General features: G+C 33.8%; 1 protein-coding gene across 1 annotated transcript in view; it reads right to left on the reverse strand.

Moving 5' to 3' along the window:
* The window catches only part of CCDC73 (coiled-coil domain containing 73), an 87,075-nt gene that overhangs the window by 13,317 nt on the left and 57,347 nt on the right, over positions 1-16,411 (reverse strand). The window contains exons 10-14 of the mRNA XM_026087686.1: positions 12,686-12,814; positions 12,259-12,318; positions 9,211-9,315; positions 3,029-3,139; positions 1,014-1,145 (exon numbers count right to left, since the gene is read on the reverse strand). Of these exons, the coding sequence (XP_025943471.1) occupies positions 1,014-1,145; positions 3,029-3,139; positions 9,211-9,315; positions 12,259-12,318; positions 12,686-12,814 (537 nt within the window). The remainder of the gene's footprint in view (positions 1-1,013; positions 1,146-3,028; positions 3,140-9,210; positions 9,316-12,258; positions 12,319-12,685; positions 12,815-16,411) is intronic.

Genomic DNA, 16,411 nt, shown 5'->3' on the forward strand with positions numbered 1-16,411 from the left:
AAAAAAAAAAAAAAAAAAAAAAAATCTGATTTACAATCCTAGTCGGTAAAGGTGTCTTCATAACACTGAAAGCAAAATCATGTACATGCAAAATGAATTTTCCCTTCTTTGAAGGAGAAATCATTACATGAATGACACTAATGAAAATATGAACTAAAGAAAGAAAAAAAGATGGCATAACCAATACTCAGCCAAACAACAGAATATACTCAATACACAGGGAAAGTCTTTAATCACTCTTCCCATTGTTTCTGTGTTATAAAGGACTGGACTATAAATTTGCAGGCCAGTTTAAGTAGGGGATAGCATGTAGCTACAGTGCTACATGCTGTTCTTTTTGCTCCAAAAGAGAAGCTATCCGTGCTTAACCATTTGCTGACTTCTCATACATGCCCTGAATATAGAACTGAGTGTGAACTTGCTTCCACCTGCAATGCAAGTCAAATTCTAGTTCAAGCTGCACTGCCTAAAACAGCCTTCTGCTTCCTGCATTCATTTGCTTGTTCAGCCTGCTGTGCCTTTGATGATTCTTAAAGATACTAAGCAAAATAAAGTAGTTTTTTTTTAAATCAAAACCAAAGACCTCAGACAATCTATATGTTGATAAGATGAAAATTCTGATCTGTTCCTTATTACAGAGGCTGAAATTAGTTCCTCTGAGTAGAAGTTTCCACATTTCCAGGAAACTTGTATACAGGTAAAGAGTCTGTGGGTCTACACAGATAGCATTTGAGAAACACCTATATGTTCATGAAATGGATTTAGTAAACCTAGATTAAGATAAATGCTATTTATTATGTATAAATTTATTAATGAGGCAATGAACATCTCAAGTTTTTGTGGAACAAGCACCCATGAAGAAAGGGGAACCTTCTGTATGTACAGTAAGTTTCAATGGGATCTTGGATCACTGATTACATCAGAAAAATTACTTGATTTACTAATGTCTCTCTGATGCTGGTTTTTTTTTTTTTTTACACAAGAAAAGTGCTGCAGCTATTAGATACACTTACCTGCAGATTTTCTGCTTGCTCTGAATGCTGATTTTCCTGAGGAGAATGATAATCTTCAAGATGTCCATAAACTCCCTTAAAGGAATTCAGCTCATTTTTAATAGTATCTATCTCTTTTCTCATATTTTCCTCCTACAATAATTGAGGGTACACAGAGTACACTGATCTTTACTGCATGTTCAAACATGAAAGACAGCATTTTACAGTGGTATCAACAGCTTAGCAAATTAAGGTGAATCCTTATGCTGAATAATAAAATGAAGGTACAGATTCCAAGGAAGTCCTGTATACAGAATAAGGTAATTCTGAGCCCTTTCATTCAAACCAAGGATTTTAACCACGTTTCCATTATCTCACAGAGTATCTTTTTTTTTTTTACTAATTGGGCTTTGTTCACCTTTTACTTCAAGCAGTAACTCTCAAAACAGTAGGATTTGTATTTGTACCTTTCTTCCTTTTTTTGCTCAAAAATAGACATGCTATTCATTTTCTACCTACAGTGTCCAGAACCTATGACTACAGATGATTCGCTTGGTACTACTTCTGTAAATAGACTCAAGTACCCACTACTTTTTCAGTGAATATGTAACAACTACATTTTTAGATTTAGAACAAAAAGGAAGGTCAAAAAGACAAGATTATTTTACAGAAATTTCTTCATTTAATTTACGAATGTTATTTCCAGAGCAGTGTATGTTAACATTATCCATGATGCTGCTATAACCAAATCTCTTTTAGTAAGAAATTAAGAGATATGATCTTTAGTTAGCCATAGCAGAAACATGGAAAAAAAATATATATATATCTTCTAAAGGTTAGTCGCAAACATTACTGAGAAATAAGTGGCAAATGCCCTTGTCTATACACAAAACTATAGTATAAGACTCTCCTAGAAATCAAGCAGATGGAATCTTCTGTCCTCAAGAGCAGTGAGCACCAGAACAGTGCAGCTATTTTGTAGCCTCAGGGTTATAACCATCTCCATAGTACCTGCACTCATAGAGTCTGAGAAAAGCAGGATTACAAGAACAACTTTACGTAATTTCCACAAAACATTCCCTGAGACAGTCCTCCTACCAACTTCAATACCTTTCTGGCAGTAGGTGTCAATTCAGTAGAAATAAAAGACAGAAGACAGGCTACTAAACAAATGCTACTTAGAGTCTAATTTCTACACATGAAATGCTTCTTGCCTTATTAAAAAAGTATTCATCCTTCTCACTCATACACATGCATTTATCATTGTAGATGATTTTTACAGCTACAATATTCTGCCAATTACTTTGGACTAAATAATTATTGAAGTATTCTTTAAAAATAATAAAGTAGTAGAAAGAAGAGCAAATTTTTTTTTTTTTTAACACCCTTTCATTGCATAGTCCATGTTGAATACTTCCTGTCAAATAAGGACCTCTGCCTTCACGCAGTCTTCCAGCATCTCTACCTGATTCAGTTTGGGGCTGCATTTTTTTCTGGGCATATGGCCCTTCAGAAGTACCTTTAGTTTGTATCACTTCAGTTCATGCAGATGTACATTCACTTTTTAAGATATGATTCACTGATAGTTTTTTCAGAGTACAAGAGTGCAGCCTGGAAATGTTGGCACACTCTGAATAGGTTGGGTATGAAATTGCTAAGGTTCTGAAGTTATATAAAATTCAATCAATGAAAGTGAAAAAATATATCAGCTTCTATTTCTAGGTAATGGCAAGTGTGTAATTCTGGAATATTTCTAAACGCTAAATTCAAGATAACGCTTCATACCTTGGCTCTTGCTTTACAGGATTGCAGGAAATACACTGACCCTCTAGAGCACAGAAGTCAACATTTTTCCTAAATCTACCTTTTAAAAATAATCATTTCTAGAAAAGTCTGTGTTACTGCAAAGGAAATTATTTATTTTAAAAATTTTATTATTTCTGCAGTATCTTCTTGGCTTTTAGGAATTATCTGAAATGCTTGATGACTATTTCAAAAACCTTTTAATACTCTAACATTTAATTTAATAAACCTACATCTTTTTTCCAAGTTCTTAGTGCCTTCTCATGCTCATTCTGAAGATTAAGGAACTTTTCTTCATTTTCCTTTGCCTTCTCCCTTTGCAGCTCATTATCTCTTTCAAGGGTCTGCAATAAAATTAATTATCCAAAAAATAATCAATACCACATTAATGAATTTTGATGTGTTTTATGTTGCTTGGACCTTTGCTTCTAACATGCTGAAAGTGCCATACAGATCAGTGATAATGTGCTATCTCAACAATAATTTTCATAAATTAACAGAAAGGTGCTTATAGTTTAGCTAACAGGAAACAGGGGGAGGTTATGAAAAAAGAAATGGCTATAAAGGGGTATAAAAACACTTGCCATTATTCAGTTTCACTGCATAAGTTTTAATGTGCTGAAAAAGTAATATAAAGTGCAGAGATGAGAAATATGAAATGTAGCACAATCTAGGCCCAGTGTGCTTAAAGAAAAAACTACTACATAGACAAAGAAAATATCTTTGTTTTTCTTATCAGTGTTTCTACCCTAAATTGTTTATTAACCTATCCTATAAACTGTATTAACTTTAAATTGTAAAATATATTTATTGGAACACCAAGTTTTTAGTATATGTCTGGTTATCTTTAATTTATTTTTTTATTACATCACTGAAACAGAATAAAAGGGCATTAAAATAATAGTACTGTTTTATTAAGTTTTTATATGATAATAATTGTACTTGCAACATTTTTTGGTTAACTGTTTCAGCTTTACTGTCATACAGATAAATTATAGCTGTCTTGTGTAAATCAACATAACATTGCTCATATGTCTCAGGTACTGCTGGAATTGTTATCCTATCATTTTTATAGCATACAATATGGAAGATAAAGGACTTACTGCATCCATTATCTACTATATAGATGATACAAACATATTTGATAATGTAAACATAACTTTAATGCATGCATGCGCATGTGTGAGTATTTATGTGTATATAGGACTTGCTGAGTTGCTTTGAAAGTCCACCTGAAAAATGTTAGGTATGGAGACATACTCCAGAGGAATTCCTTTTTACTCAATCTTTTAACTAAAAATATGAATCTACTTCTTGATTCACTTAACAACAATTTAAAAATGCCTATAATCATTTATCTACATTATTAATACAAATATATTTTACAAGTATAACAATAAGAAAATTCAGAATACCTCTCATTTGAATACACATGGAAGAAATTATTCAGAATCTATCAGAGAAAATCTGTTATATTATTAACTAATTAAAAAGAAGATACAAGCAATACGCTGTTTGAATAATCACACTTACACTGATGTAGCACCTTTCATCCAGTTCTACAAACCAGGAGTCCAAGGCCTCCTTTCTTCGATAAACTTGCTCACATACCAAGGATTCTTTTACTTGTGGCCCAAATGCAACCTCCTCTCAGGTGGAATATAACAGTTATTTACAGCATAGCTCTTAGCATAACACAAGCAGCATATTAATGTACAAAGCTAATGCTGCAGAAAGAAGAGTTAGCTGTGTTACCTAAGCTTTTCTTGAAGATCTCCACTCCTAAAGCAAACCCTGACTTTGCCCATTTAGCAAATGAGATCACCGTCTGAAATGCCCACCGAATATTAGGACCCCTCAGCTAACAGCCATATCTTACTGAAACACCTTTGAAATAACAACAGTTTCAAAATGAACTATCCAAAGTATCTTCTTACAATCATAAAGAGATGTAATTAGAAGCAGTATGGACATCAGGAAAATGAGATCAACCCTACATATGAAAGGGTTAACTGTAAACATTTTTAAATCCTGAAGATCCATTTATCAACAGATAAAATACTTTTCTTCCATAAGCAAGCACAGCATCACCATCTTCATTATTGGTTCAATATTATTGGTGTTGTTGCATTGCTGAAGCATGAAATTTGTGGAGATAAAAGGCATGCAGTGCAAAACAAAGCCACATCTGTTCTAAATACGTAAATAAATCAATCAAATATTTTTTAACGTAAATAAATCAATCTAATATTTTTTAACGTACTCAAAGGAAATATTCTAGTTTTGGAGACCAAGAAGAGGAAGACTCCTAATTTGGAGGGATACTGAGTCAAAGTATCTAATTGTTAGAATAGTGAGTAAACCTGAAAGGTTGAGAGGTGATTGATTACAATGACTGGCAGATGGACCATTAGTGGGTATACAGATTGTTCCAGCAATGAGAAGCAGAATTTGGCTATGCCAGAATTAGCATGATCATCTTGGTTAAGTCCTCTCTGAGTTTGCAGAATTGAAAATTATGTATATTTTAGTCTTGTGAATCAAGAACATACATGATCAAAAGATCTTTGTACTACTCCTTCTTAGAGGAGATTCTGAGAAACCTTCTTCTTTAGCTGCAAACAAATCTAATAGAAGCAAGTCCCTCTCTCACGGGAGGGACTTTAAGAATATTTTATACTAAATAGTACAGTTGTATCTGTGTTGAGAAAGAGTTTGTAGGGTATACGTTCCTTCCATTTGACCAAGGAACACTCTTGGAAAAAACATTTCCAGGCATTTAAGTCCTTCACGTTTCCTATTGGAGAATGTCAAGGTTTAGGCATACATGTTTGTTTTCAAAATGCATAATAAGAGGCTTTTTTTTTCCCCCCAACCTTTCAGGTTGACAAAATAGTTGTGATAATTTGTGGTAATGCCTTAACTATGATGATCAATTTCTCTTTTAGACAAACAGGCTTTTGCCAAGATAGGCCAGTATTCTCCATAAGACGTCTATTATTTAGATAGGAATAAATACTGACTTCCCATATACTCTAAGTTATTAAAGAAGAAAATGTTGGAGTAGCTGATGAATAGAATCGAGCATATGTTAAAGCCAGCTGTATAGAGAGCGGAATACCTGTATTCCTTGCATTCTCAAATATTGTGTCATCCATTAAAGGATTATAACTTGCTTTTCTGAACTCTTAAGGACATTGATATGCTAGTGCTAAGTATTCCTAGACAGAATGAGAAAGGCCAGTTTGATCATTCTGGAATGTTACCTGGCAAATGGAATGTCCAGTTACCTCAAACCCATAAATAAGTGATTTTTTTTTTGCGCATATAAGAGAAATAAAAACATTTCCACTGGACTGTACAGTGACTTTTTCCATTTTTCTGTTATTCAGAAAAAACTCTTTAGTGATGAGCAAAGTCCACGAATAAAACAGGGAAGTAGGATAGAGCATAGGAATTGTATATGACCTCCAGACCCCATTCATAATGTTGAGATTCTAGAATCAATAAAAATGAAAGCAATAGCTCTGAAGTTGGCAGGAAAGTGGGGAGATCCCTCTAAATATGCATTCAGCCCCCTACTTAGAAGGTCCATTAGCTGCTTTAAAAATGACAATGCAAAATAAGCAGCTAACTTGTTAATGGAACAGCCCAGTAATTGTCTCAAATTGTCAGTCAAATGAGCAACTGCAAAAGGCAACAATATTTTATGACTACTGTTTAAACATGAAGAGACAGATATTTTTGACACATCAAAATAACCCTATAAATGCATATAGGAAAAAAATAGGGACCTATGACATTCACCTTTAATATAGCAGTTACACACATCATGCCATTTAAGATAAAACAAGGAATCACAGTATTTATATATTTATTGAATTTTAGAAAAAAAACCTTAAAATAACTAGCCCCATTTATGTTTACAGGTGTGATCTCTTGAAAAAAAAAATCATCTATCAGATCTCAAGTGCTTATAAAAATATTATGAATCCTTTAATTCCTATTCTCAAGTGAGAAAGTCTTGGTTTTGAGAATGCACAGAATGCTCTTACAAATCTCAACTGAGACTAAATATTAGTTGATCTTAATTGCCACAGTGAAGASTAAGAAGGAATATTTACATCATCATAATTTAAAACTCAAACATCAAACTAAGAATTCAAGACTCCTTATACAGTCAACAGAGCTTTCAAAGAGTGAGTCAGAGCCTCCTATTAGTTATCTGTCTTGTAACACCAAATTCATCTAAAATAGTTGTGTCCACAAGAAATTACCTCTGAGGACGACACTGAAGCTTTGACGAATATAAGAAGTTTGTCTTGCGGTTAGAAAATTAGAAAATATGAATACCATCCCAATGTCTGATATAAACAGGACCCAAATCAGAGCAGGCTCTCAAGATCACAATTAGTATCATTGCAAACATAAATTAATTGTTGGCCTGCACACAAAACACAGATCTGTACTCAATTCATACCTTAACAACAAAAAAACAAGCCATACTTTTCTTAAGCTCAGACATTTCTGTAGGGTCTTCAAAGAAAAGTTTCACAGACAGAATTCACAGTTTTAGCTGGAGTTTCAAGGCACGCCCAACTTTAAACTTATCTGATAGAGGAAATAATAGTTCATAGGTATTATCAGAAAAAAAGCATTTTTAGAATACATCTGCTATTTAATAGTCCAGAAACAGAGATCCTAAAGGTGTTATGAAAATCATCATCAATAAGGATGCATACACATTAAACTAGGAATACATTACTACATTATTACTACACTAATACTACACCTCTATTCTTTATTTTTTTCCTCTAAGCTGTGAATATTATCTTCAACTTATTTTTCTTGAGCTTCAGGAAATTTGCTTTTATTTACAAAGTACTTTTAATCAGCTTAGAAAAGAAAATGAACTTTACCTTCTCACTCTAACAAAAAGTACTATTGATATTGTACGAATAGCAACTAATTCAGCTGTCTCACTATTTCTGCTGATGACCCAACATATAAATAAGAAAGGTTACAGAAGAGCATGCTATATTAATAGTCTCTTGCCTGTAGAATTGCTTAAATTGATCTTGGCCAAAAGTTTCAAACATGCTAGGATAAAAACACTAACCTTTTGCCATTAAGCTGTGTTTTGTCATGTTTAAATGTTTTTAATAAAGCCAACATGTAAAAAAGGAACTGGAAAGCTGTGGAGATTCATAATGGACTAGTGGGACTGTTTTCCAAGCTGAGAAGTATATTTTCTTGGTTTTAGTGCACACTCAGATCAACGAATTTTAATAGCCACGAAAAACACTCTAGACTAACACAAATGCAGCAACCCAGACTCCTGAAATCAGTGACTTCTCCCCATCACTACAGCTTTATCCAGTACTACAAAACAGGTACTTTAGTCTCCAGTGAATTTCTAGCTAGTTTCTGATGGAGAGCATAGCTCATCTTTAACCTTAATTGTGCAGTCAAAATGCAAAATATATTTATACTGCAGCAGAAGATAAACTGCTTATATATAGCAAAGTAAAAGTAAAGGCTTAYGTGAACTGAATCTAGTTGCAATTTAGCACAGAATCATTTACTTAGAAACAAAAGCATATGTGCACACAAAAAGTTAATTCTGAAACTGAGATCATAGTTCAAAACCTTGACCTTAGAGGCTGAGCAAGGAATGGAATAGTTGTACAGTTATATGGATAAATAATATACAGTAATTATTAAGAGTCCCATCAACAGTTGAACCTGAACTCTGCATGGGACACCCGACTGAAGCAGATATGACCTTAATCTTTCATGTACTGTGGGCCAATTTGATTGCTAGTATAATTTAGACTCTAATCTGTTCTAAACCCTTTCAATACTCTCAAAGAGCAACTGGGAAATGTTGTCATTCCACACTCTCCAACATGAATACTTACCATCCCTAAAACATATTCTACAATGGACAGCACAGCAAGAAAGGGCTAAGGATATGCTCTTTTTTGGCCCTTCTGCTCTAATAAAATTGGGAACAAGCTCCGGCTGTGAGGATCTGAAATTTTTTAAGTATTTTCCAGCAACAAGAAGTATAACTTACATGGAAATTAATTTTAAGAAGAAAAAAAAAAGAAAAAAAAAAGAGGTACAAAATCTTTTATTCAGAACTAAATACTTGGAAACAACCACAAGCATATTCTGGTTTTACCTCCAGAATTGGCTGATAAGAAATGGCAACCGTGATTTACTTTTGGCGGAAAACTAGAAAAGGGAAACCATAGAGTGTGTTTCAAGGTTCATGCTGACAGTTAGGGAGCTGAGGGAGCAATGGAAGTGAGGTCAAAAGTTCTGAAAAGCGTACAGATGTCTTTAACAGCCCTACACTTAAAAATACATAGCAAATAGTAGCAGCTTGTCTAATCAAGAAAAATCTGACCTGATATTCTTCTTTCAGTGCATTTAATTCACCTTCCATTCTAACATTCGTTTGGGTTATTCGCTGAAGCAACCCCTGCACACATTGTAGAGAGCTGAGAATTTCCTTATTAATAAAAACAAATCAAAATATATTGAATAATGTTTTGTTTCTGAAGTTTAAACATTAGATAATTTATATCTTTTAGATTAACTCATTTATTTTTTCTTCTGTGAAAGGTTTACAAAATAATGTATATACAAATTTATTCCCTGTTACAACCAACATCAACATCAGGAAAGGACTTGGAGGAAGAAATCAGGGCTACTCCAAGCTTTTCTGGCCTTTTTCCTGGGAGAAGATAATGCACTCTATTCTTCCTCAATTAATTTTCTTATAATTAAAATGAGCAATGCATTGATACTTTATCCAGATGCATTATTTTTAAAACGTGCCAAATCCAGCTCCACTGTGAGTTCAGTTAGTCTGGCAAAATTTTATGGTACCATATTACAGTTCCGGAAAATATAAAAAATCCCAGAGAAATTATATGAGATTTCACTAATGGATCACCCTTATGTGACATTATTCTATATCTCCTGAATTAACTCTTAATAGACTAGAACTAACACACATTAGTACTGCATCTTATTGTGCTATGATTCATGTACATCAGATTTTGCTGTCCCAGTCTGAACTTTTTGTGGTACCTTCATCAATGATGTTATAGTAGTAAACCATTTAGAACTAATACAACTCATCTCACACAATTATCTTATTCTGGATTAATTTAGGGGCAAATTTTCAGCATCTTCTTCTTCCTCCATGATGCCAGAAAGACTCCTTTGATCACTATTACATGGGGTTCGTTGTTTGGCCATTAACAAATAAACATTCACTACTGTGAGGAATTAATAATCCCAATCCCAGTTTAAACTCCATGTAATGTGAAAATGATACTATATGAACTTTGCATTGAGTTCCACTAACAAAAACTACAATCTTGACCTGCAATCATCCCATTTTCTTTCAGTCTTCAGACTTGAATTAGAAACCAAGAATGATGACAAGTAACGTGGTTTTGTTCTGTTATTTCTGTGACACAAGAAAAGTGAACCACTGCAATTATTTCTTCAGTATTTTCAACCTAGGTCTCCAGAGCAAAAGACTAGCATGTTAATCCATCACACTAGATTATTTTCAAATTGTCCAAGCTGGTCCAATACAGAGCTCAAATATCAAAATTTCACCCATTCTGCAGGCTAAGATCATCTTTTTAGAAAGACTCACTGTAAGAAATGGATCATGCCTGACAGAAAATCTTCCAGATAGATGGAACTGACATGACTAAACAACTATGGAGTATATTATTATTTCTAGGAGAATAAGATCTAAAATGAGAACCATCCAAAAATGAGTTGATTAATGTGTTTCACAGATGGTATAGATTTAAAAACTCAAAGATGTTGCCATTAATAAAGTTTGTTGTAGTTAGCTAAAAATGTGGATGGAATGGAGACAATGAAAGCCATTTTATATTAAGCAATATCAAAGACCTTTCCAAAGATTCTAAAACGGAGGGGATGATCTAGCCAAGCCAGTCTCTACTCCCTAGAGACCAGACCAGCAGTTACTGAAGAAGGATCTGCACAGGAACATAATGAAGTTTGAGACAGAAGATAGCCTTAAATGTGCTCAGTTGCTTCAAAATGTATTGAGAGAGAAACATATTATTAAAACAAATTACCTTCATATACTTAAAGACCTTTCAAATTTATCTATTTTTGGTTCTATCGCATATGCGGATACGAACACCTAATTAAAATGAAATTATTTTTGGTATACTTTCACACAGAGAGAAACAATGTTTGTCTATCATGTTTTTCATTGAAGTTTCAAGTTATTTTTTAGTTCAGTTTTACAGCTAGAAAACTGAAGCACAGAGATGTGAAATGACTTGCCCAGTGTCATCTGGCAGGTCAGTAGCACAGTCAGTTATGTCCTTTGTGTCCAGTACGGTGTTCAATTAATTAGACAAGATTGCTTCCCTGCACACACTTCATTGTAAATAGGCTATCATTTAGATAATATATTCAGCCTCAGTCCAACAGCCACTGAAGCCAAAAACTTCACTTAATCCAGATAGCAGATTTTTAGATCTCTGTCATACAAAAATCCAAATCTTCTAAGCCCAGTTCTTGGAGAAAACATGAAGTTAATGTCTATATTAGTCCCCTCCTCAGATTTGTACCAAAACAGATAAGTATTAAAAACAATTTATATAAAACAAAACAGAGAAACATGGGCAATACCAGTCCTTCTCTTAGATAATACATATATTATAACACATGAACTGGGCAACAAGCATCTCCACAGGAATGCTCTTAACACATTCAGAACTGTGGGAGTAATGAGGATAGACTGACCATGCACCTCTCATTTTTTTCTAATGTTTAATGGCAAATATTTTTCAAAAGCAAATCCAAAACACAAACAGACTTTTAAGGACTGGAACAGTGTTGCTGCAATAGTCTTTAATGACTGCTCAGTGGGTACGCAAGCAAGCTGCTGCTCTTGTCCCTCCCTCAGCACAAAGATAACAACACTTCTCTGACACGTTTGATTTAATGACCTGCAGAATGAAAATTCTGCAACTTCCTTGCCATATAATTGATATGATTCCAATTTTACCTGTTTTAAATACCAGTAAACTGTTGGGTACCAGAATGCAGAACAGCAGGCATATTATGCAAACCTTATTGCTTATCTGTATTGAACAGATATGTGAACAATTATTTTCATGGGTATACCAAGGTTCTCTCATCTGAATTCAAAGATAAGAGTTAAGACTTGGAATGAAGTGTCAAAAATGTAGTTTGCTCTGCTAATTTACTTTTTCAAAACTGAGGAGTAAGATCCCATCTGTGGTGTTATTAAATTATTTCTGAAAAGTAAACAAATGAACTTAATTTTAATAGCTTAGTATGATCATTTAAGAATCTTAAATGTAGTATATAGAAAATACATTCTTAAGCAATTTTAAATACCAAAGTTGTATTAACAGCTCACCAGCTTTTCTTCTTTAATGCGAGTGTTTTCTTCTTGAACTTTTTTACTAACTTCTGTCTCCTTAAAAAAAATAAGGAACATGAAATACTACCAAAGACATTTAAAATTACTCTATATTTTCTTTAGTAATATTGTATTAGCGTGAGATTGTGTATCATCACCTACAGACTGTTTAAAGAATTTAAAGCATTTTTGGAAATGTTTTCTTATCAGTATTATTTTACTATAAAATTATACTCATGTTCATAATATATTTGCTTTCCTAGAAAAGGTAGATAGTTTTGAAAATAATTTTATAATATAGTATATGCAGTTAGCAAAAAGTAAGCACTAACCTGTACACACCACAGATCATTGTCATGATGTTTTCTAAATGATCAACAGAAAATATTAACCAAAAATTTAATTTCTTTAAATACCAAAATACCATTCTGATTTTTTGTTGCAGTTCTTGAAACTCTTTTTCCTTTGCTGCAAGATTGATGTTTTCTTCTCCCACCCTGTACTGAGATGTGACCTTGGACCTTATCAAGTCTGTAGTTACTTTCTTCAGTTCCTTAACACAGGAAACACGTATAAATAGTTCATCCAGTATAGGCATTGCAATTCAAAACAAAGACAAATCTTTTAAACTATCTTGAGTCATGCCCTACTTTTAAATAATGTATGGAAACACCAGAATAAATTAAACTGAGGAACCAAAATTTGTAAAAATGATTAGCTATACTTTAAACTGTCAAATGTGGTTAAAAGTTTATTTTCAGCAGTAAAATGTTATTGTGCTAATTTTACTCTAATTGTTTGAAGTATTTCTGAATAAAATCATTACAAAGTCATTTTTTACAAATAAGAATCTGTATTTAGATATTTTCTCTTCCTAGAAACCTATTAGAAGTGGAGGTTGAGTTACACAGTAACTGATATTGGTAAAAACTCCTACACTGAGATATACAATAGAAATAAAGTACCTATAGGAGTTGTTGTGTATGTTCATGGGAATCAGGAGGAGAAAGGAAGAACAGTGAATATCTGGCAAAAACAGGAACTGGCTATAAATTTGGAGGATCTTTGCTTTCCCTGAAACATTAATTACTTAATCTCAGGAGAATGCTAAATTAATTTTATACTAGAGGCTTGTACAACATGATTTTTCATTTAAAATATGCCTTTGATTTTATAGTCTTTATAATCTCTTAAATATCCTGGAGGTTTTTTTGGTATCTGTTTTCTAACCAGTTTATTCCAAGATCCCAGTGCAGCGAATAAACAGCAAATGCTTTGATCTCATTAAATTACAACTTATAGTTCCTGGAGTCATAAATATTGTGCCCTTTTCTCCCCCACCCCTCCTATTCTGGTACAAGGTAGTCTGTTTAATATCGCTCTCTCCTTGAGCGTTCTGACGTTTACTCAGACAAATAGCAGAGGTTATGAATGCTGTTCACAGATAGCATCAAGAATTCTTCATGATACCATAGTGGTGAACCAAGCATTCAGAATGGTAATAGTTTTATCTAACAACTAAGTTTGGTCTGTTTAACTTTTCTTCACAAAACTGGAATTCCATCTTATCACAGACCAATGGTTTAACTGTTCTGGACAAAATCATATAGCAGTACAAAAGAAAAGGGAAGATTATGCTGTAGCTGAAATTCACAAATACAAAGTTATATGGAAAACACAAATATAAATACTACTTCTAAATAAATCATTTTTGCTAACAACAYGATTTCTCAAATATTTTAGCCGTAAATAAATCTAAAATGATCAAGTAGGGACTACGTATAATCTCTGAGTCAATTAGACAACTCAAAGAGAATAATGCTTTAGAACTGTAATATTCAGTTACCTCGTTAGGCTTTTTCCATCTTTGCAATAAAAAAACCCACATACTAGCTGTACTATTTTTACTAGACACACTATTTTTACTAGACGCCTTTATAATGAATGAAATAAGGAGAGTTCTTAAGTGGAAGAAGGTGCAAGCAGTTTGACTTTGTAGAAGTGAAAAGGTGCATGGTGCCAGTCTTTTACTGAGAACTAGATTTATGGTATGTAGAAGACAGTTAATAAGCTTGGTATGCTACACGAGCAGGTGCAAAAGCCTGCTACGGATCTGATATTACACATTTTCCAAAACTCAGAGTTTAGTGCCATGAACAGAAAAATCTTATTACTTATTTTGTATCATGCCCATGAGGTCAAGAGTGTCACAAAGAAACAGTCCTGCTCCTTAAGTATACTTTTCCTTTTGCCAGCTGATCTAAGCTAAAACTTACTTCCTTTCTAGTCAAATTTAGTTTCGATCAATACAAAATTCTCATTCCGCTCTCCCCCTGGGTCACACAAATACATGTGCCAGTACGAAGTGGCGGTTCAGGGCTGGAAACAGCTGCCAAAGCAGGCAGATGTATCTGCTTCCCAAGGCAGTGCTGGTGCCCTACACAAACTTGAAGTGTATCCAAAATTACAACCAGACCTTTTTTTTTTTTTTTTTTTTAGGTGCAGATTGGTGCAAAACTCTGGTAAACTTTCAGACCTCAATCAGCATAGCTGTTCTTTAAAGGTTTGTTTCATTGAGCTGCTTTTCTTGGCCAGAGTTCAAATCAAGCATTTCATAGTGCATGAAAAAAATTCTACCACATCTAATATGTAAATACTCAAATCCTAAAATAAACGTTATTGAAAATGAAATTATGCCAGAGAGTCTGTTAAGCCAGGCTATCATAACTAGACTTGTAAGTAGGCCATGTCAAGAACAAACCACATCCTCTTTATATAATATTTCTTTCCACAAATCCCAAAAGACTAATCCTGCAAAGAATGGACCCCTGTTTAACCCAGGTTCTACTGTTGTGCACACTGAACACCTCCATCACATATTTGTAATTTCATTAAGTTTGGAGATTAGTTTACTTTTATCCATAAATGTTAAATTGCATTCACTAACTTCACATGCCCACTAAGAACAAAGGTGTGAAATCACCCTGGTCTGAGTCAAAGTAATGGCTGTGATAAGAGCTTGACAGCCAAACTAAGATTTTAGTACCAAGGATATTCATTCCTACTCCAACTGTGAGACTAACACACACAGAGAGAAAAGCAGTTTGCACCCACAAGTTGCTAGATCTGGTAGAGATCAGTCTGGTCTCCAAGGCAGATATAAACAGCTTTGTAAGTTACCCCAACTTGTGCTGCAGATATGAGGACTATTTTGAGCTTTGTAACAAGTGAAAATAGTCTGATACATCCCACTTCCAAACTCTTTTAAATATCAAAGTTTTCTGATTGCTTTGCATCTGTTGTAGGTTCCCTCAGCTCTACAACAGATACATTTCCTAACATGGGGGGAAAAAAAAAAGAAAAAARAAAAAAGACTGTTTTGAGATCACTTTTGCAACAGATAGGCTAAGTGCAGGACAACCATAAGGAAATTAAATTAGCTCAGGGCATTTCTTACTGGATGCAAGCAGTTCCTTTCTCTTTACTTACAAATTGACACTAAAGACTGGTCTGCAGCCCTAGCAAACAGAAGTTGTCTTGAGGTAAGAAGCTCCATTACGGCTCTACATCAGGAGTGCACTATCCCACTACATAACTTACCAGAAATGCTTTACAAACAAGCTGTTGAAATAGGGAATGTTGAAAAAAATGGGCTGTCATTCTTACTGCATTGCTTATCTTTAACTCTATTTTCACAAAAATTCTACATTTTGAGGAAAAATGTATGTCATTCTATTATATACAATTTTATTTATAACACAATGTTTACAAATAAACAAAACCTAACACTTTTTTGCAGAATAAGGCATTACTACAGTAAAGTTCTGCAGCACTACATGAATGCTAATAGGCTAACGAATTAAATCCCAGTTCAGTTTTCCACACACATTCAGAAAGAGACAGTCAAATACTAAACATCCAGTAAGAAATTCACACGGCCAGGATAAAGGCATTTCCTGGTGAACTGAGGAAGCCAGGTTAAGTTTCAGCTGGCCCCTTCTTCTGCTTATCTAACAGTACTTTATTTAAAATTTATCACCCATGACCTTACAAATCAATACTACAGCTGAAAAAATGGATCAAGCAATATGTTTGATTACTGGAATACACAAATCACTATCAGTTTATCTTGCACATATTTATTACTCAC

Source organism: Apteryx rowi, unplaced genomic scaffold (genome assembly GCF_003343035.1).
Source record: "Apteryx rowi isolate R43461 unplaced genomic scaffold, aptRow1 scaffold_73, whole genome shotgun sequence".
In the NCBI taxonomy this organism is placed as follows: Eukaryota; Metazoa; Chordata; class Aves; order Apterygiformes; family Apterygidae; genus Apteryx; species Apteryx rowi.